This window comes from Oxyura jamaicensis, chromosome 3 (assembly GCF_011077185.1).
Source record: "Oxyura jamaicensis isolate SHBP4307 breed ruddy duck chromosome 3, BPBGC_Ojam_1.0, whole genome shotgun sequence".
In the NCBI taxonomy this organism is placed as follows: domain Eukaryota; kingdom Metazoa; phylum Chordata; class Aves; order Anseriformes; family Anatidae; genus Oxyura; species Oxyura jamaicensis.
Genome location: NC_048895.1, coordinates 115,055,393 through 115,075,319, shown reverse-complemented (window position 1 = coordinate 115,075,319; position 19,927 = coordinate 115,055,393). Strand labels below are relative to the sequence as shown.

At 46.1% G+C, this 19,927-nt stretch overlaps 1 protein-coding gene and 2 non-coding genes across 3 annotated transcripts; 2 read left to right on the top strand and 1 right to left on the bottom strand.

Moving 5' to 3' along the window:
• Positions 1-740: 740 nt before the first annotated feature.
• On the bottom strand, positions 741-812 carry TRNAW-CCA. The gene has a single exon. It is a non-coding gene; the product is annotated as a tRNA-Trp (tRNA).
• Positions 813-1,432: 620 nt separating this feature from the next.
• Positions 1,433-1,504, top strand: TRNAW-CCA. The gene has a single exon. It is a non-coding gene; the product is annotated as a tRNA-Trp (tRNA).
• An 11,241-nt stretch (positions 1,505-12,745) lies between these two features.
• Positions 12,746-15,391, top strand: LOC118163741 (gallinacin-10-like). The gene is made up of 3 exons (XM_035320676.1): positions 12,746-12,905; positions 13,138-13,270; positions 14,990-15,391. The coding sequence occupies exons 1-3, from the start codon at positions 12,848-12,850 to the stop codon at positions 15,003-15,005; spliced, it is 207 nt and encodes a 68-aa protein (XP_035176567.1). The 5' UTR covers positions 12,746-12,847; the 3' UTR covers positions 15,006-15,391.
• Positions 15,392-19,927: the final 4,536 nt, after the last annotated feature.

Below are 19,927 nucleotides of genomic sequence, written 5' to 3'. Positions count from 1 at the left end.
TCTCCTGATCCGTAGTCAGGCGCGTTGTCCATTGCGCCACTGGCCCCAGTCCTTCACCAGTCCAGTGCCCCCACTGGACCACCCGTGTCCCTCATGGTGTAAAACCCCCTTGGTGCCCATCACCAGGACATTCAGCAGCATCCCAAGCAGTGCCAGGCATGTAGGAATGTCTGCTGGGCTCCCAGCCGATGCCCATGACCCCGTCCAGCCACCTCACGGTTCTGCTTTGAGGCTGTGCCAGGGCCATCCTGTAAGAGGTGAAACCCAGGTGAGGAGAACCGAGGTTCCCCTGTCCCCTCCTGTCTGCCGCAGAAGTCACCTCTCAGAGAAACCCAATGCATTTGCCAGGATGGGTCTGTCCTTGGGAAATCCATGGGGTTTCTTCATAGCTGTCTTCACACTCTTGTGTGTGGACGCAGTTTTTGGGACCCCACGCTGTTCATGGAGTCTCTGAGGTAAAGCTGAGCAGCCTAGAGCTCCCCACATCCTCCCCCTTAATTCTGGTGAGGAGGAGCACTGGGTTTTATCACCGCACCCAGCCACCTCTCCCAGTTGCCCTGATCCTCCTTGGGGACATCACCCTTGGCCCCTCAGAAGTGCCTGTCCCTGCCAGTGCCACCCTGTGCTGCTCTGCCAGGCCGGCACAGGTTGCCCAGGAGTTAGGGGAGACGTCCCCCTGGGCCAAGCAGGCATCCCTAAAAGCAGAGGCAATAGACAGGATGATAAGCATTGCCCAGGGCTGACCCCGATGTGATTTGAACACACAACCTTCTGATCTGGAGTCAGACGCGCTGCCCTTGCGCCACGAGGTCAGGATGCTGAGGTGGTTTTCTTGGCACCTAATGTGGTCAGAGTGGTGCCGGTGTCCTCCCTGAAGTGACTGTTGGCAGGGTGCCTGTGCATCCCTCCAGAAAGCTGCCCCGACCTCTCTGATAGGTCTTGCATCCTCCTGAGAAATCCCAATTGCTGGAGGACGTTTGCACAGGAAGAAAAGTGAGGGCTCTGAGCCGGGTGGCTGCGCACTGAGCTCCCAGGAGCTTTGGGGTGAGCTGAGTCTAGGGTCTCCTGGCTTTGATGCCAGCATCCACTCTGGCTGGTGTATGTGAGAAGAGATTTTGGTGTTACAAGATCCTGCCCCGCTGATCAGTTGTTCTGGGACAGCCTGTGTCAGGGGAACGGCAGAGCCATCCCACTGTCTCTGCAGGAGAAACCATGTCTCTCCTAGGAGAGGCTCTGCAGGGCTACTGTGGGCAGTGGTTTTGTCATATTTTCATCTTCTTCCTCATTTAAAGCCTTCCTTCCAGGCTTAATAGAGCAGCTGGAAATGATACTCCCACTCCTTTGTCCCAAAATCCCCTCCCCTAAAGGAGCATCCTTTGGACATAAAATCAGAGGCATGGGACGAGGTTTGAGGAGGGCATCCTTCATCCCTGACCTCGTGGCGCAATGGTAGCGCGTCTGACTCCAGATCAGAAGGCTGTGTGTTCAAATCACACCGGGGTCAGCCTGTCCCACTGCAGTGGGGTAGGTCTGTGGGATGGGCATCCCACAGACAGCTTGTTTTGCCCTCCTGCTCCATATCCCACAGCCCTGGTGGAGAGCAGCAAAGGAGCCCTGGCAGAGGTCTGTCCTTGCTGGCCAGGTGTTGGGAAGTATCTGGGCAGCTTCAACCTTCCCTTGCCTTATATTTGTTGGACATCCCAGCCTTGGTGCTGCGTCTTAGCACTGCTTCTCCTAGCCCTGATAACCCTCCACAAGGACAAGTGCATTTGCCTCCAGATGAGGGCTTTTACAAAAAGAATCAGAATCACAGAATCATTAAGGTTGGAAGAGACCTTCAAGATCATCTGGTCCAACCACCCCCTACCACCAATGTCACCCACTAAACCATGTCCCTAAGCACCACGTCCAACCGTTCCTTGAACACCCCCAAGCCCAACCTGCAGTCTCCTGATCCTTGGCAGGGCATGTTACCACTGCAGCACTAGCACTTGCAGTCTTGGCACCCTATGGGCATCTGTCGTGTGGCTGCAATTTGTATTTTTTTGCCTCCTGTCTTGTCAGTGTTCACGCCGAGACAAGTCTGTGTCCATCTCCCCCATACCCTCCTGTTAGGTGGTTAACATCCTTTTACCTACTCTTCTTCAGGCTGAACAAACCCAACTCTCTCTGTTTCTCCCTGTATGTCAGGTGCCCAAGTGCCCCACCACCTTGGTGGCTGTCACTGGACTTGCCCCACTGTGTTTTTCTGCTGATGGTGTCTTTCTGTTGGTTCTGTTGAAACACTTAGCCATGAGGAACTGAAACCCATCAATCAGGACTAGTCATCAGGAAGGGCAAATCTCTGCTTACTCTCCTCCTGGTCCCCCTTGCACTTCTTGATGGAACAGAGGGGATGGAAGGCTGGAAAAAAAAAAAAAAAAAAAAAAGACTTGAAGCTGTTGGAAGGCATGCCCAGAGTTATAACTCATTAAAAACAGTTGAACTCTTTTAATGGCTCATTAAAAGAGAACTTTTAAAGGCATAAACAGGGAACATAATGAAAAGAGATGAAGAAGCACTGAGACAGACAACAAAGGGTAGAGAGAAACTGAAAACAGTAAATTCCCCAGCACCCACAGCAGGTCTAGGCTGCTCTGTCTGTACCAGGATCAGGCATTTAGCAGAAAGCAAAGTGTGGCAGTTGTGTGTCCTTCACACAGAGGAGAACATCGACCCCAAAGTCCCTGAGAACAGCACAAGTGTTGGATTCACCTAACAAAGTAGTGTTGAGCTTACACCCCTAATAAAATCAGGAATATCTCTGGTGTTTTGGACATAATGTAATACTGGACTAACATCTTCCAAAGTTTGTATAGGCACCAAATGTCCTTCAGTCAGGGAGGAACACCAGCCAAGGCAATCTGGTAGATGGGGCGTCCCAAAAAGACATTACGAGTTAGCCCTGGTAGGCAGCGAACCACCACACAGCCATTCACTCAATTCCCTACCAACCCCAAAGGGAGGAAGAGGAAAGAAAGAATACAAACAAGAAAAAAATGTGAATTGAGATAAAAATCGTTTAATAAGTGAAGAAGAAGTGGAAGAGAGAAAGACAAGAATGAAGCAAGACATTCACTCATCGCTGTAGACTGATGCCCAGCTAGTTCCCGAACAAAAGATGGCAAACCCCTAAGCCCCATCTTTTCCCATTTTGTTGCTGAGCATGATGTTATATGGCATGGAAAGCCTCACTGGTTAATTTAGGTCCTCTACCTGGTTGTGTCTCCTCCCAACCTCTTGTGAACACCCAATATATTCTTAGAGGGGGACAGCATGAGAGACAGAGAAGGCTTTGGGGCTGTGGAAACCCTGTTTGGTGACTTGGGGGATGGAGGCAGAAGGGAAAATAGACAGTCCTTAGGCTTGGACCACCTCACAGGGCATCACAGCTCTCGAGAGCCCTGGGGCTGCACCAAGTCTGACATTGTTTGGGAATCTCATCTGCAGGCAGAAGACAGAAGAATCAGATGAAACAAGGATGGCAAGCTCCTTCAGCGTGTTTCCACTGTTCCTAGCCCTGCTCCTAAAACCTTGAGTGTGCACCCTCCTGTGACTGCCAGTCTCATTTTTCTGATGACCCGAGACCTGAAGGCCCCCTGCTCCATGTCCCAAAGCTACCGGTGTGTCACCGGTGGGTTGGGTGAGAATTCTTTAGTGGCTGTCCTCCAGATGTCGCTACTTCACTGCTGTTTTACGTCCCTGCCTCTTCCAAGAACAAATGAGCAAGGAAAACACCCAAAGGCTGCGGAGATGGCACCTAGCTGTGGATGGTCTGCAATGCCATGGGGAGACTGGCAGAGGTGGAACCTGTATGTGCCAAACCCGGTTCATTCTGGCTGCTTTTAAGACTTTTTAAAGTCTTTTTTTTTTTTTCTTTCTTTCTTTCTTTTTTTTTTTTTTTTTTTTTTAAATAAATAAGTAAAGGTGATCTGAGTCGCTATTTAGGCAAGAGCTGGTTGGTGATGAGGTTTAATCAAGGGGATAGTTTATCAGGCAGTAGAACTTGATGTCTCCCATGCAAGGAAAGGAATTATTGGTCACTTAAAACTCAATTATTTCATAATATTAAGGGTCTTTGAATTTCTCCAGCTAAAACTCTCCATCTTGCATGAACAAGGAAATCTTTAAGGTAATATCCAATGGGAAAGTGTGAGGCTAAAAAGCTTACAAATATTCTATAAAAATGTAACCTGTTTCAGGTTAAATCTTCATTTTCCAATGCAAATCCAGTTCTCAGAGAATCATGATCATTCCTACTGAGGTCTGCTACTACAAAACAGTTTGCTCTAAATATTGATGTGCAACGAGCTTGGCCGGAGTTGTACATGAAGCCTATGAGCATAAGTCCAACTTTCCTGACTTGGGACCCCTGCTCTCAGTTCTAGATGGCATTCAGCTCTGGATTTTCTGTGTCTGGTGAAAATGATAGTGCAGAAACTTGAAATATATTGTCAGGCACCAAGTTTTTTTCCATCTGTATAAGTATCTGTGCTACTCTTGTGTCACAGAGCTGTGCTCAGTTCCATCACGACCCCATGACTGCACTGGAAGCTGAAGTTTCATTTTCATTTCCCTCCACTCTGTTGACTGAAAGCACAACATCTGAGGTGAGGGCAAGGTCAAATCTCCCTGTTAATGGTCAAGGTCTGGTCATTTTTGTTCTGCTGGACCTTTTCAAGGACAAAGATCCTCCTGATTTTGGAGGGAGGCCAACTCCTGGGAACAGTGTCACTAACAGCTTCTAAAGCCTCTTTCCTCAGCATTTGAGTACTGATGGAGAAGCGATGGAGGAGTCTATCAAGATCTAAATCCCAAGCTTTGGGTCTCTCATTTTCCCCCAACAGGCCAATAAAATACTGCATTAAGTCTCAGACTTTGCAGTAAGCTGAGCTGGGAAGGGGAAGAGCTGGATGCCACTTTCAGCTCTGGGGATGAGGATGTTCCAAACAATCCGTTCCTGTATGTTTTTGTTTGTCCCCTGCTCACAGTGCCCCAGGATGTCCAAGTCCCTCTATCCATTTGATAACTGGCATATTCACAAGGACTCCTGTTCCCAGGATGAATTATTTGGAATAGCCACACATCAAAGTATTCAACATAACATTCACCCAACCACCACTGGTCATAGGGAGGCTGCATTCAGCTGAATTTATATATTTGTGACTATTTTGTGGCTCCAGCTGCTCAGAAATACCTGCCTTGTTTTCTGGTGATTTCCAAAATGACCAGCCAAAATGACAAAGCAATTCTTTTTGATTTTGGAAGCTTTGTATTTATTAATTTATTTATTATTTTCTCAGGTGCTGTTTGTTGCATCCTAATACTCACCTGAAACAGGCCGGTGCCTAAATGTATGCATCTGCCTCCACTGATCAGAAAACAAATTCAGAATTACCAGCTCAGGAGCAGAGAGCTAGCGGCCTTCGTTCAGCTGGCAGGATGGAGATGTCCATGGACCTCACTGACGTGTGAAGGAAAGCAGAAGACTATTCAGATACTTCCTTACCACCTTTCCCACCGTGCTGGGTGGGGAACAGAAGATATCAGAGCCATCGTCAGTGGAGCATTAAGGTAAATAGGAGGAAAGATGATGCACTCAGTGGATCCAGATCAGAGCAAGAGCAAAGGCAGCTCAGAGGACTTTGCCTTGCAGGTCCCACCTGAGGAGCAGTGATCTGTGGGGCTTGCCTGTGAGGAGGCGTTGTATTATTTTTTTTCTCTGTAACAGAGAGTTTTTTTCTTTATTTTTCCCGTAATTCCATACCAAAGCCAAACACCTACGCGTGCTCTTTGTACCAACACCCACGAAGCTGTGTCCAGTGCCCCTCTGAAGGGGCAGAGATGAGGGTGGGTGAAACCGTGCCTTACACCCCCAGCAAAGACGTGGGCGTGCAAACTGCACATGGGGGCTCTTGAGCAACGCAGCCCTGCCTGCTGCTAGCAAACCCTGGCCTTCCAAAGGTCATCCATCGCCTGCTGGCTTCTGGGCTCATTACCCAGGAGGAATCCCATCCTAGGCAGGGGGTTGAGGTGCTGCTGAAGGCTTGGTTTCTCAGCAAAGTCATGCTCAGGAGCTGATGGCTGTGGGTGGCTCTGCAGAGACCTTTACGTGGCTGGAAGTGACCCTCTTAGGTACCGTGGTGATGGGGCTGAGTCCTTGCAAACGGCCTTGAGTGTTTTGCCAACTTAGCAGATGAAAACCAGTTTGGTTTGGTCTGTGGGAGGAAGTAGGAACAGGTGGAAAAAGAGAGGGCAGCATGGTGGGGAAGCAGCATCCGTGGATGGGGAGATGAAGGAAGGAGGGAGGCAGAGAGCAGATTTCCACAGCACTCCCAGAGACTGATAGATGCTCCAGGAGATATGCAGGGGACAGAGACAGGAGATATCAAGGAAATGGTTACGGTCCTCTTCCCAACCTCTAAGAAATAGCATAATCCTATACTGAGGTGTTCTCAACCCACAGAGTACAGTTCCAGCAAGAAAGTGACTGAAACTAGCTGCAGTGCCAGAAAATCCTTCCTGAGTCAGCACTCGCTGTTTATCCCCTGACCACAGCCATCACCATGTGTCCATCTCTGCACTTCCAGGGCACGTAGAGGCATAATGCAACCAGCAGCAATGATAAAATCCCTCTCTGCTTTGCCTGGGCTACCACTTTGCACAGAAAGATCTTAAGACAGCAACTGAGAAGCAAACATTTTGGTGCTGAAGGCACAAGGACAGAGGTCTCGGCTCCCAGGCAGGTGTTCCCCTTTATGTTCCTGTCCCCAGCAGATGCAGCCCACGGGAGAGGGAAAAGCAAAGGCTGCATCCAGCCCCTGTGCACCTTATGCAATGCACTGGTTTGTTCATCGGAAATTGATTATGTACCTGATCACGTCATGGGTTGCATAACCATGGTTTGCCTCTGACATTGACCTCAGAAGATGTAAGCTGCTTTGCAGGGGCTAGAAATGAAGCAACCAGGTAAAGTGAAGTGAGTATCTACTTATTCTAAGGGAGTCCTTCATGTGGCTTCTTTTCTTTGTTCCTTGAAGGATTATACTTCACGGCATCTTTTCTAACTCTATGGACTTGTTGTCTCTGTTAGATTGGTAACGATCCTTCAGTGCCAAAGAAGGGAGGCAGAGACCCGAGACACTTGACTTCCAGCATGGAATTTAGATGCCTCTCACAAGCACCTCGTCACTGTGATTCTTCCATTTGTGACAGTGGCACCCAAGCAGAGACAGGCACAGAGACAGTGCACAGCTACATAATTTAATCAGGATTCTAACCTGTGTAAAAGATAGTTAATTAATCCTAAATTAAGCACACGAAAGATTTCTAGCAGCAAGACGAAGAGGCGTTGCAGACAGCTGAGCTATGGGTAGGAGGAAGGGAGGTGGCTGCTGGAGCAGCTTGTTAAAGTCCCTTTTGCAACTGGTAGAAAAAAAGTAAAAAATAAATAAAGAATACCTTCAATATAGTTAGTTGCACATGCAGATTGGAAAATTGTACTTCTATACAGGTAAACAGAGCCTTTTTCTAGGTCCTGAGATCCTATGGTGTGATGTGGCCATAGTATCATGCACCTGCCTTAGCTGCCAAAACAAGGTTACCACATCAGACTGCCTGCTGGAACAGTTCCTAGCCCGGACCTATCACTGAAACAGCCCAGGAATTTTTGGCAGAGAGCTAGCAAGGGTCAAAACTGTCAGGGCTGTTCCAATAATTTAATATTACGGATGATCAGGTTTCAGTGCTCATGTCCTGACACTATTTAATCTGAGAGTGCAGACACAGACAGGTCAGCTGAATCACTGTCCAGGCTCCACTGACTGTATTAGCTACACCTCAGCAGGTTATAATGAGGTTTTGGACATGGCAGACACAACAGGCTTGTCTATTACCCACAAAAATAACCGCACATATGCAGGTGAAGGTCGATGCCACGCTGACCTATCTGATATACATGACTCCCATTCTTGTGGCTGCAGCATTAGCAGCTTCCTCCCCAACAAGAGCTCCCGTGGATTTATTTATTTATTTATTTTTATGATGGTGGTGCAAAAATGAACAGAAAACCTCCTGGTAGACCAGAGGAGCAGTCCTTTTGGTGCTGCATGGAGAGAAGAATTTAGACGCCACTCACTGCCTAATGAAAACGCTTCTAGTGTTTTAGTTTCTAGCCATCTGCACGCCAATTCTTAACATGAATGTTTTTGTGCTATTTCTTATTATACCATCCACACAGGATCCTCAGCATCTCCAGGAATCTCCCTTTGGCTCAGACTTTAGGAGCGCAGAGGACATCGCATTCGCCACGCCGATTTTCAGCCCCAACGTGTACATGTCTATTTAATTGACTCACTGTACGGGTTGCAACATGAGGTTGTATGCAACGGGGATCAAAGCAACCAAGGGTATCCAGGCTGCTAATAGATAATAATTGACCAGGTTCCCAGACCTCAGCACGTCAGCGTCCTTGAACCTTACGTGCACAGATGTTTTCCAGCCTCTTCTGCCCACCTCAGATCTGTGCCTTTTCGATGATGCTAGGAAGTATCTCACCCATCGGCATCCTCTATTTTCTCTTTGCTATGCTTTTCTTCCTCTAGAAAGTTTAAGGAATTTCTCCAATAGAGGACCATTCTGAGGGTCTTTCCTCTGAGCCTTACAGAATTATAAAATCACCGGATGGTTTGGGCTGGCAAGGACCTTAAAGCCCCTCTGTTGCAGCCCCCTGCCATGGGCACGACCCCTGCTCCCAGCCCAGGCTGTCCCTATCCCCATCCAGCCTGGCCTTGGGCACTGCCAGGTGTGTGGATGAGGAATATGCACCCTTTTATCCACGTGAAGTGGCATAAAACTCTTTACCGATAAGTCACGTGTGGGAGCATTTTGCTCAAAAGCCAAGTGTATTGAACAGAGTGTTTATATTAATATGGATGAAGCTACGCCAGACCTCATGTCCCCATTCTCATCGTGCCCTTAGCAAGATGTTCCCAAAAGGCACTTCATGGGATGGGAAGTTAATAAATGGACATGGCAGTGGTCATATCAACTTCAGGATTTAAAGACTGATTGGCGTGAGCTACTCCTTCCCTGATCTATGAGTTATATGCCTACGTGTGAAGGGATGTAGGTCCCTGTAAAGGGATCCAGGTAGAGATGCAGAGTGGAAATCTCTTACCACCCTGCACCTGAGGTCACCTACACTGCCAAGAAGTGAGCTATAAATCTGATTGACAATAATGTCCTATGAGGAAAACTGTAAAAGTAGAATGATCAGCTACAGAAGTAGGGGAAACTTAGTGTGTTGGTTGACATTGCCCTATGTAAACATGGTGATGGCGATGAGAGGAACATAAGATCTCAGTCTACGTTCTTTTATCAGTTTTTCTAAGTATTGGAAGCTTCAGACAAATGTCAAAAAGAACAAAGTATTACCAAAATGCATTAATCCACTTCACTTTTGACCAATGGACTATGAAGCACTACAAATGTAGATCACCCTGCATGTACTGTAAGGATTTGTGCCGTAATTAGGAATGTAAGGAGAATACTGAAGTGTGTGTTAGCACAAGCTTGGTGTTAGTGGGATGTAAGTACATGTTTTTTCTAAATAATCACATGCCTATGTGGTTTTAAACACATACTCATAGTTAAAATGGTAAAACCAAGACTTACCATTGCCCAAATGCAGGCACCTTTTTATCAATAACCTCTCCCAAAAGCATCATGGTTCTTAGACCCTAAAAAACCCTCATCCCAGCATTTTACTAGTCATTAGCTTCTAAGCTGTGCTTGAGAGGAAACATGGATGAGAAAAGCAACCAACACTGTATACAGAGCTTGTTATGAACTACGTTTAGCTGGAGGTAGTTTGTCAACCAAGAAAGGAAGAAGAGAAAAATACCTGCCTTGCAGAAGGGGGAGAAATCCACTCAGTCACTCTGTGTAAGCCTTCATCAGGACAAGATGATGCTTGCAAGAGCTGACCCCACCCAAATATCAGATTTTACTTGCTGTGATGCCTCTGGAAAGCTGTGCTGCCAGGGCAAAATTCAGCAAAATTGGATTGCAGACATCAGAACCTAAATATCCATCCATACCTTATGGATTTACAAATGTAAACCTATTTGTAAACGGAGCAAAATAAAGAGAGCACCCTTCTGAGGTGTTGCTCCCTTCATGAGCATCCAGAGATCTCCGAGGATGCACCACGTCCTTTTGTGCTTAACTGCTGGGGCACAGGTGAAGGAGCTTCTGCTGGGTTAATCTGACCATCTTGCTGATCTCAAAAGCAAAACTAAATGTCTTTAGAATACAGTGTTTCTTCCCTTTCTCTCATTAGCTACCAATATTTTTGTTAAATTCTTTATGTCCTACTTACGTTGCAGTATTCCTGCGTAAGATTTTAGGTGAAGAGCCATCAAATTATTTGCCTAGCCTGATTTCTCTGGGGCAGGCACCTCCTGGAGCTCCCAGCTCACGTCAGGAAGTTAAAGTTCAACAGAGATCTCTGCGGGGCTCCTTCCTGGCCCTGACTGCTGCAGGGCACAGCTCCACGTTCACAGCATCGAGTCCCAGCCCCAGGTCGCTGCTGCACAAATGGTTCTGCTCTTCGGGCATTTTATACAGGTTTGGCCTGGTTTTCAGCAACCAGCTTGCACCTGTCTTTGTTTTTGCTAGGTGCCAAAGTCGTGGAATTTTCCTACTGAATGACATTTGCAGGCTGTGCCTGTGCTGGTGAGGCTTAAAATGGTGCTCGCTTTCCTGGAGTGCTGCTTTCCTTCTGCAAGAAATAAGGATTTTCCTTCTAAGGAATACTCTGGCAATTTGCACCCCTGAGATTTTAAGCATTTGACTCTGATAATAGATTTAGTTTGTTCCACAGGTGGGAAACTGCAGCCCTGAAAGCAAGTGGAGCTTGTTCAAATGTTGCACGTGGCAGCAAAGGGTTGTCACCACCTTCCCCACTGCCACATTCTGATTTTGTCTGCGGGGGACGTGCCTCATCCCTAACATGAACCCCCATCCCTACCATAAACCTCAAAACACTGTCAGCCCCTCCAAATGCAAGACAGATGGGGGAAAACCCACATTTCAACAGGTCTTCCCCATTCAAAAATAAAGAAAGAAAAATAAATGTGGGGGTGGGATTTTGCTGGTTTCTTTGTGTTTATGTTGCAGGTCAGGCGTCTGTCTCTCAGCTGTTATCACAGGGTGTCCTTCACCCACAGACAGCTCGCTGGAAGAGAAAAGACAGGAGTCACAAAGCTCAGATCCCTGCTCTCCTCTCCGTTAGAAACATGGAAAGCTGGAGGGTTGCTGGCCAAAAAGGGGTAATATCCAAGGCAGTGGTATGCAAAAAGAACATTCTGGAGTGTTTGGCAGTTCCTGGTGATTAGATTTGATGGGTGAAAGAGCGAAATCAGTGTTTATCTCACTGCTCTTCTCTGCATTAGGAGGTAACTCACCTTGCTGCTACCTTCCTAGCTTGCTAGTTGGTATGTAGATTAAACGTAGGCATCAGTAAGGTATTCAACATACTGATCAGCCTTAGAATAAACATGCCATTAACTTCCACTTAAATCTAATAAATGAAGCAATAAGGAAGCAAACTGCTGAAGCAGAATGCCAGAAGTAGGAACTGAAGGAACGTCTGGGCTTTGATGGGGATTAACCTATTTATGCGTGACGGTGTATGGACAAAGGGTAGGGTCCCGTGGGTGCAAAGCTGCTGCAGTAGTTTGGCATCTACAAGCCCAGGATTTCATGAAGAACCTGCAGTGCTTTGATCCCCTAAATGATGTTTCTCAGAAAATTCACAGCCTCTGGGGTCAGGCTCTGAAGTGAAGCCCAAGACCTGGCACTTCTGGGCATTCTGTCTGCCCATTTCACCCAAACTCAGCTTTTTAAAAGCCAGTGTCAGATCTGCACCTCTGATACAGCAAACTCAGCTCTTCCAGGGCTAAAGGTAGCCACTGAAAGGTCCTCCAGGAACTCAGAATCAGTCACTGCCTCAATCAGCTGCTACCATTTCACTTTGAATCCAGTAATTGCCTTCCCTTCACTGCAAAGAGAGACAGCCCATCCGTACATGCCATGCAGCTCTTATGGATCCAACCCGTTCTCCCAACCCTTTGGGGCAATCAGCAGGGAAACAAAAGGGGACATAAAAAGCTGGTAAAAATGCAAAGCACTCCAGGTGGGATGTGAGTGGGAACTAAAGGAGGAAGAGACCTTCGTGTCAGCTCTCTGCAGACTCCTTGGAACTTGTATAAAAAGTGGTGAAGCAAAACCACATCAAAACTCAAATGTTTCCCAAAGCTTTCCTCCAGTAACAGGGCTGGGGAGACAAAATGCTCCGTGGCTAGCTAGCAAGTGACAAACCCAGAGCCAGTGCCGGGGCTGGGCTCTGGAAGTGCCTGGCTCCCAAAACACTGCATGACCCATCCCCGTGCCTTTGGTGCCAACAGGTCTGCAAAAGCCGAGCGAATTGGTGCAGCCTGCTGGGGCTTGGCTGGTGGTCCCATTACACAACCGGCCGACACGGGCAGTGGAAATTCACTGCTGCAGGTTGCGACATTTTTGCTGCACATTTCGCTGCAGCCTGCGATAAGGGGGATAGCCAAACTGCTTGCCAGGAGGCTGGGTGAAGTTACTTATTGACAAAGGGCTCGGCCATCAACATTTCAAAGCCTGTTCACGGGCCCTATAAATACGGGCTGCCTTCCCTCACCTCTTCCTCAGACAAACTTCATCCCCTATCAGTCTTTGGGGAGCTTTGCACGGGCACGCAGTCCACAGCCAAGCCATGAGGATCCTTTACCTGCTCTTTGCTGTTCTCTTCCTCCTCTTCCAGGCTGCTCCAGGTGAGATGCAAGCTAAATCCTACCACGAACAAAAGGGGATGCAAGCAGAAAAGCGTGTGTAGGAGAGAAAGCAGCAATCGGCAAAATGTGATGCTGTTGGGCTGGTGCCCAACATCCCAAGAACATCCATGCTCATGAGAGCTCTCCTCCTTAAAACGAATGATTTATTGCACATTTATCCTTACTGTTTTAAACTAAAACCTGAGATCCTAACATCCTCCTCTTCCCACAGGTTCTGCTGACGCGCCTTTTGCTGACACCGCGGCGTGCAGGAGCCAGGGGAATTTCTGCCGCGTAGGGACATGCCCACCCACGTTCGCCGCCTCGGGATCGTGCCACGGGGGGCTGCTGAAATGCTGTTCCAAGTATGTGCTGCAGGGCCGAGGGGTGTCGGGGGGCATTTTCCTCCTGCCATTTCGCCTCCTGTCTCCTTGAGCAGGGTGCGAATTTCTGTGGGTCTTACAGGGCAGGTGTATGTGAGAAATCTGGAGTTAGGTTGGCCACATATATGTGTGTTTAAGGAGATAATTAATTTCGATGGAAGTTATATACGAGGGTGAAAGTGCAGGAGGGTCAGCATTTCCCATAATTCAGTGTTTTTTACTTTATTTTTATTAATTCTTTTATTATTAATTTTGATGGGAAAAAAGTAACTTTTTAGAGGAGCTTATTAGGAAAATATCTCACAGTATTTTCACTTATCAGAGGGAAAAATGTGTCCTCCATCCCTCTGTTCTTTTCATTTCCAAAATGACCTAGAAATTCAATTTGAAATACAAAAACCATTTCTCTTTCCTCTCACAACTGTGCACCTCTTAGTTGAAGATCAGTGAATTTGTGAGTGGATGGAGACAACTGCATGGGTATTTCACTTCTTACATTGGAGACCGGTTTTTAATAATGTCCAGAGTTTCTCTGATTTAAATCCTTTTAAATATGCATTTGGGGAGTGCAGTTTTGCTTAGGATAAAACATACTCCTCAGGCATTTAGTTCTTACATTAATTTTGGTTAATTGGTTGCCAGGTGATGATCATTGACCACTGCAGCAATTACCCCACAGACTGAATTCAGCAGCAAATTAGGAAAGGCTCCTCTGTCATTTGACACAATGCACAGTTAGGGACTCGCATCCTTATTTTTCTGAGTTTTCCAGAGTTCCTTATTCTGTTATTTATGGGATTGCCAGGGTTTAAATGTTCCCATCAACTGAAGAAAGTGCGATGAGGTGGCTCCAGGGAACAGCTTTCACAGCTCAGCACATGGAGGTACTCAGTCACTAGGTTAGCACGAGCCTCAGTTGTCAGGCTCAGTGGTTTTAAGGAACCCAAGTCACACCAATATTAGGACATGTTCAGTGCCATGACATCAGTGATAAGGAAGGAATTCACTTAGGAATTCAGGAGAATAAATGGTTCAGATGCAACCTACTAGCAGATGGTTTTACTAAGGAATGACTCAATCCCTCTGTCTCCATGAAAGCTCATTCCCTTTAGGAAAAATTTTCTACTGATATCAGACTGGTAAGAACAGATGGGGGATTTCCAACCCTGGATATCTGTAAGAACATCTGTTAGGCCTGATCCAAGGAGAACTGGGGCTGGAAAAGAAGCAAGACCTTCTGAGTTTGGTTTTAGGTGTAATTTTTCTGAAGAAATTCTCTTTCTGGGAAGAACATCCCATATGTGATATCAATGGATGCAATGTTCAGGATTAAATATCTTCCTGTCATGCTGTTAGATGTACAGCTGGGCTGATTCACTACAGTGGCCAACAGGGTATTCTGAGATAAAACATCACTTTTTTTTTTTTTTCTAGCTGAGGGTTCAACCTACTTGGAAAGAAATCTTTGAAATGGGACGCAAAAGGTTTGATTCAGTAGACTAAATTGTCGTCTTTAGTGGCATTTGAGGTGCCTTGGAGTATTTAAACCACATTTATAGGTCTGGCTGATACAGCTCATGACCAAACCCACCCCGTATATTTATTCTGAAAGGTAATTGTAATTAGCAGCTATTGAGTGTTTTAGAGATTAAGCTTGGATTCCACTTCAACACAACAACAAGAGCCTTTGCATCCTTACAGGATTTTGGCAGAGTAAGAAGAGAAGGCTGGGTCAATGCCCTCGTACCAGCAACGTCTCCACTGCCTTGAGGAGGTGATTTTGATGGATTCCTCCTCCATCTAAACCTGCAAATGAGCATTCCAAGAAGCTTCCAGAGGGCACGTCCTGTTAGCGCACTGCTTCTGGAGATCCAGGTGTTTCCTTGCTGAAGTCACTCCTTTTTTTTTTTTCTTTTTTTTTTTTTTTGCTTTTAATTAATACACAAGCCACTTTGGCACCTTGGCCACCTATTCCAGCCTACCTCACAGGGATGCTTGGTTGTTCAATCTGTTCAGGTTCCTGCAGCCCTTGGAGCATGTGAAGCAAAAAATATATTATTATTTTATTCACACACAAAAATAAATGTCTTCTTAAACCAATAACTACGATCCTATGATCTCTTATTGTTGCTAGCAGCAATTTTATTTGTGTTTTTACTTTTTTTTTAATCGAGACTCGTAGAGTCTAGCAATGTCTTTAAACAAACCAGCCCAGGCACTTTCACATATTCTGAAGTGGATTGGAAAAGGTGACAGCTAGAACAGAAACCAGGTCTGATAGTGAAACCAAAGTTGTTGAGAGGACAAGACTGAAAGCTGAGTGTGAGGAACTGTACAAGCATCTCTTGATAGTGGGTAGATGACAAAACGGCAATCAAGAAGCTCTTATGCTGCTGCAAACATGAAATATATATAGTCCTGACTGTATAAACACAGTGATGGGGTCTGAACTATCTCTACACATAAACACGGTTTTGGATTATATATAAGTTGTTTTCAGAAACATCAGACCTGTATTCAGCAGTGGGCATAAAAGAAAATTAAAGGAAAGTTACTCTTAAGAAGAGTGATAGGAAAAAAATCACCCAATATAATGATGCCATGTATAAACACATGGACTTTCATGAAAATCAGGTTTCTCCACCTCATGAAGTTTGCAGCAGATCTAGACAGACCTCACTGTGGTCTTTCAGTACTTAAAGAGGGCTTGTAAAAAAAGATGGAGAGCAACTGTTTACCCGGGCTGATAATGGTAGGACAAGGGAGGATGGCTTCAGGATGAAAGAAGGGAGGTTTATATCAGACATTAGGAAGAAATTGTTTACCATGAGGGTGGCGAGGCCCTGGCGCAGTCTGCCCCGAGGAGCTGTGGGTGCCCCATCCCTGGTAGGGCCCAAGGCCAGGCTGGATGGGGCTGGGGGCAGCCTGGGCTGGGGGCAGGGGTTGTGCCCATGGCAGGGGGCTGGAACGATGTGAGCTTTAAGGTCCCTGCCAGGTCAAACTATCCTGTGATTGTATCCTGTAGGAAACATGATTAAACACAATAAAAAGTGATTAAGCACCCTGTCAGTCAGAAAAGCAAATCTTTGAGAGACACCATGGCAAGGAAGATCTTCTTTGGGGAAAAAAAAAAAAAAAAAAAAGCCTTCTGGAATAAGAAATGTGGCTTGGAGAATATTACAAGGGGAGAGTTGTCCCATGCCTTTTCCTACACAGGAAGAAGGAGGTATAAAATGTAGGAGAGGCTTTAAAGAAATACTCACAAGGAGCTCCATCCCCCCAACACACACACAAAAAGAGAATTGTTGCCAAGGGCTTTGTGTATGAAAAACTGACATTTTTTTTAACACAGTCCTCATCAACTTTTGGCCTGGACAACAACCACTGACCCAAGCAATTCCCATACATAATTCAAGGGAGAGTGCATACGTCAGACTATCCCCAGGAGATGTTTTGGATACAGTTTCTCTGTGAGAAGAGAAGGGAAATACAGATTTAACCACAAGATCTACAGTGCTGAATTGCAAAAACAAGATATTTTTCATTGCATCTTCATATAGTTCCAGACTCACAATCAATTTCTTTTCTCCCACCATGACTAGTCATGGAAGCAAGAAGTCCACTTTTTTTAGAGTCCATTTCTTATGTCTATCCTGAAAGGCTGATTTCACCCAGGTGCATTAGAAAAAAAATAAACAGGATTTTCCCCAAGGCACTGAAGTCTATTTTTAGGCAATTTGCTTGATCTCTGAATCTGGGTCAATATCCAGCTAAAGAGATTTTTCTTTTCCCCAGAGCTGTAGCCTTTTTGGGGGGTTTGAAGGGGGTTGATGGTGGGTGGGTGGGTGGGTGTGGGAGGATTTAATCAGTCTAAACAGAACCCCAATCAGAAACACGAAGGAAATGCAGAAATCAGAAAAGGTCAAATTAACACGGAGGCTGTGTGGCAATTTATTTCCTTCCTCTTGTCTTAACTTCCCCATCAAACAATCCTGTCTTGTAAGCTTGAAGAGGACAGGACGTCCAACTTTTCCCCATTGCTTTACTAAGATACTGTATGAGACTTCTTATTCAAGAAAATAAATAAATAAATAAATAAATGAGATTGAATAAAAACAGCCTCTTGATTTCTTCAGCTCTGGATCTGTCACCTGAGGCTAGCCCCCTTCTGAATTAACATCAGCAACAGGACTGTACTCTGTCAGTGCTAAATGACACCTTAGGGCTAAATATTCCACCTATTTCTTTGGCTTATCAAATAGAAAAAGCTCAAGAACACAGCGGTAACCCATGTTTGAATCCACCTCAAGTACTTTTTCTGGTTGGAATAACCTTACAGAATACCCAACCATTCTTCCGGCAACTTTATTATTTTTTTTTCCCCAGAACAGACTCATCTCTATTTTTAGATAAGATGGTATAAAGAAATTACAAAGTCTCCTTCTCAGCTGCTTTACAGGACCTCAAAAAAAATCTCTTGTTTGACTACCTGAAGTATGGACCAGTTTTCAGAATAATGATGGTGATAAGGACTTCCCCAAATCTGCTGATGGGTGACTTCTCCCCCTCACAGTTCTCTTCCATGGCAGGGAGCCAGATTGGAGACGCTGCCGTGGCTGATCTTGGGCAGGCACTAGGGGCACTGGCCTGGATACCCCCAATGAGACCTGGTTTCATGCATGAGCAGCCTCTATCGAGTGCTCCACGAAGGGGAACGAACACCTTGTACCTTCCGCCCACAGCCACCTCCTCTGTGCCTGCCTGTGTCCGTGACTCTTGTTGTCATTTCTTCCTTGCCCCTTGCTTTGGGACAGGGAAACTCATCTTGCTGACTGCTTTTTATCTGCTCCTAGGCTTTAAAAGATTTTGCCTAAACTGATTTCGCCCTTCTGCTCTGGCAGATTAATTGCCCATCAGTTGTGATTAAAAGCAGAGACTATTCGAGGTCTGAAGCCTCAGCCACTGCTCTGGACAGCGTGTGCAGGCGTACTTGCCCTTTCCATAGACCACCACTGCCCACCCCAATCCTCACAGCTCCCTGGCAGAGATCTGGAGCTCTGTTTTCTCATCGTGTTCTCCAAAAACAACGTCACAGCAATGTACTGGGTCAACCTACAACTATCAGTCCAGGGGGTACAAAGGGAAGGAAACGTAGGATTGATACCCCCAGGCACCTTCTGGGTGCTGTGCCCGTCACATGAGATGGGAAGATTTGAGGCTCCCCTCCCTTCCCTTGGTCCTTGTGGGGTCGTGGCAGTGCCCTCAGTCCTATCTGTCCCACCAGCATTACATACTTGGCCAGTCTGTTGGGCAAGGACAACAATTAGTGAAGCAAGGAGAGGAATTTGTCCACTTTGCCACTTGCCTCTTCTTTTATCTCCTCAACTTCCTCATCTGCTGTCCACTGTAAAGAAGAGTTTTGCTTGTTTCTAAAGTCCTAGTCCTGACATAGCAAACCAATGTGTTTTTTTCACAAGCTGAAGCACCCACTTCATGCCTGACACGCAATTTGTGGCAGCTGGTTTGACAAACACAGAAGTCCTTGCCCTCTGTGCTCAGACATAGCTGAATCCCTGCTGTTTATTCCCCATTGTTTCAGTTTGCTGCTCGCACAGAAGCAGTAAAAAATTAAGCACACTCCTGACTTGATTTAATTAATGATTCTTGGCATATGCTGTTTGCAAAAAAATTAAATTAAATTAAATTAAATAAAAATACACGTGCAGTTCTCACATGCCTCAGGAGTGGCAATCCTGGGAGACAAGCACAAATATTAGAAGTTCTGTACAAAGCACTGGTGAAACATCCTCTGGCCTATCCTATAGATGGATGGTCCTTCACAGGCATGAGAAAAAAAAAAAAAAAAAAAAAGAGAGAGATTTTATTTATTTTTCAGATATAGAAAAGCGTTACAAAGTGATAAGAGATGTGAAGGTGAGTAGCTGCAAGGGAAAATGTTATTGAACTGAAGTCATTTGGGGCAGAGAATGAGTAGGCTGGAAGTCTTCACAGAGGCTTTGGAAGAAGGCTGAAACCATTAGTGGGGTACAGGAATTCAACGCTGGTAGCAGCAGTGAGGCACATAACCTCACTGTTTTCAAGACATAGTTGGATGCTGAAAGGGGTTTGGGATGCAGTCTCCCATAATAAAGTGGCGCAATGCACAGTGGTGTTCCTTCTAGTCCTTTCTGTCTAATAACTTCATTTTCCAGGTTCCTTAAAAATTAATGGCTAAGGCCTGAAATATAAGATACAGATAATAACTGAGCTTTGAACCACACAAGAAGAACATCTGGGAGAACAGAGGTATTACCATGCTGCAGATTTTATGGGCAGGGCGGGGGAATGTCCACAATCCTTTCACTCCCAATTCCTCCAGTTGCAGCCCTACAACTCCTGTCCCAGTGAGGACTGAAGCTCTGACCCACTCCTCCATAAAAAGAGGAGGGTCCATTGCCTCCCAGTTCCATGCAGCTGTGCTATGCTAGCAGTGCCTTGTGGCTGGGGAGAGGACAGTCTGTCACAACACCATGGCCAAGAGCCACGGGGCATCAGCAAATCTGCATGGTTTACAGTGTTGTGGGTCACGGAAACCCACCTCTCTCCTCCTCCAATCCTGTGTCCTGCCCGGGTGCAGCC

What these genes read in the sequence shown, in the direction of transcription:
- LOC118163741 (XM_035320676.1), top strand. Translation starts at nt 12,848, where the DNA reads ATGAGGATCCTTTACCTGCTCTTTGCTGTTCTCTTCCTCCTCTTCCAG. An exon ending in CCTCTTCCAGGCTGCTCCAG is followed by an intron (nt 12,906 to 13,137) that starts GTGAGATGCAAG and finishes CTCTTCCCACAG; the next exon opens with GTTCTGCTGACGCGCCTTTT.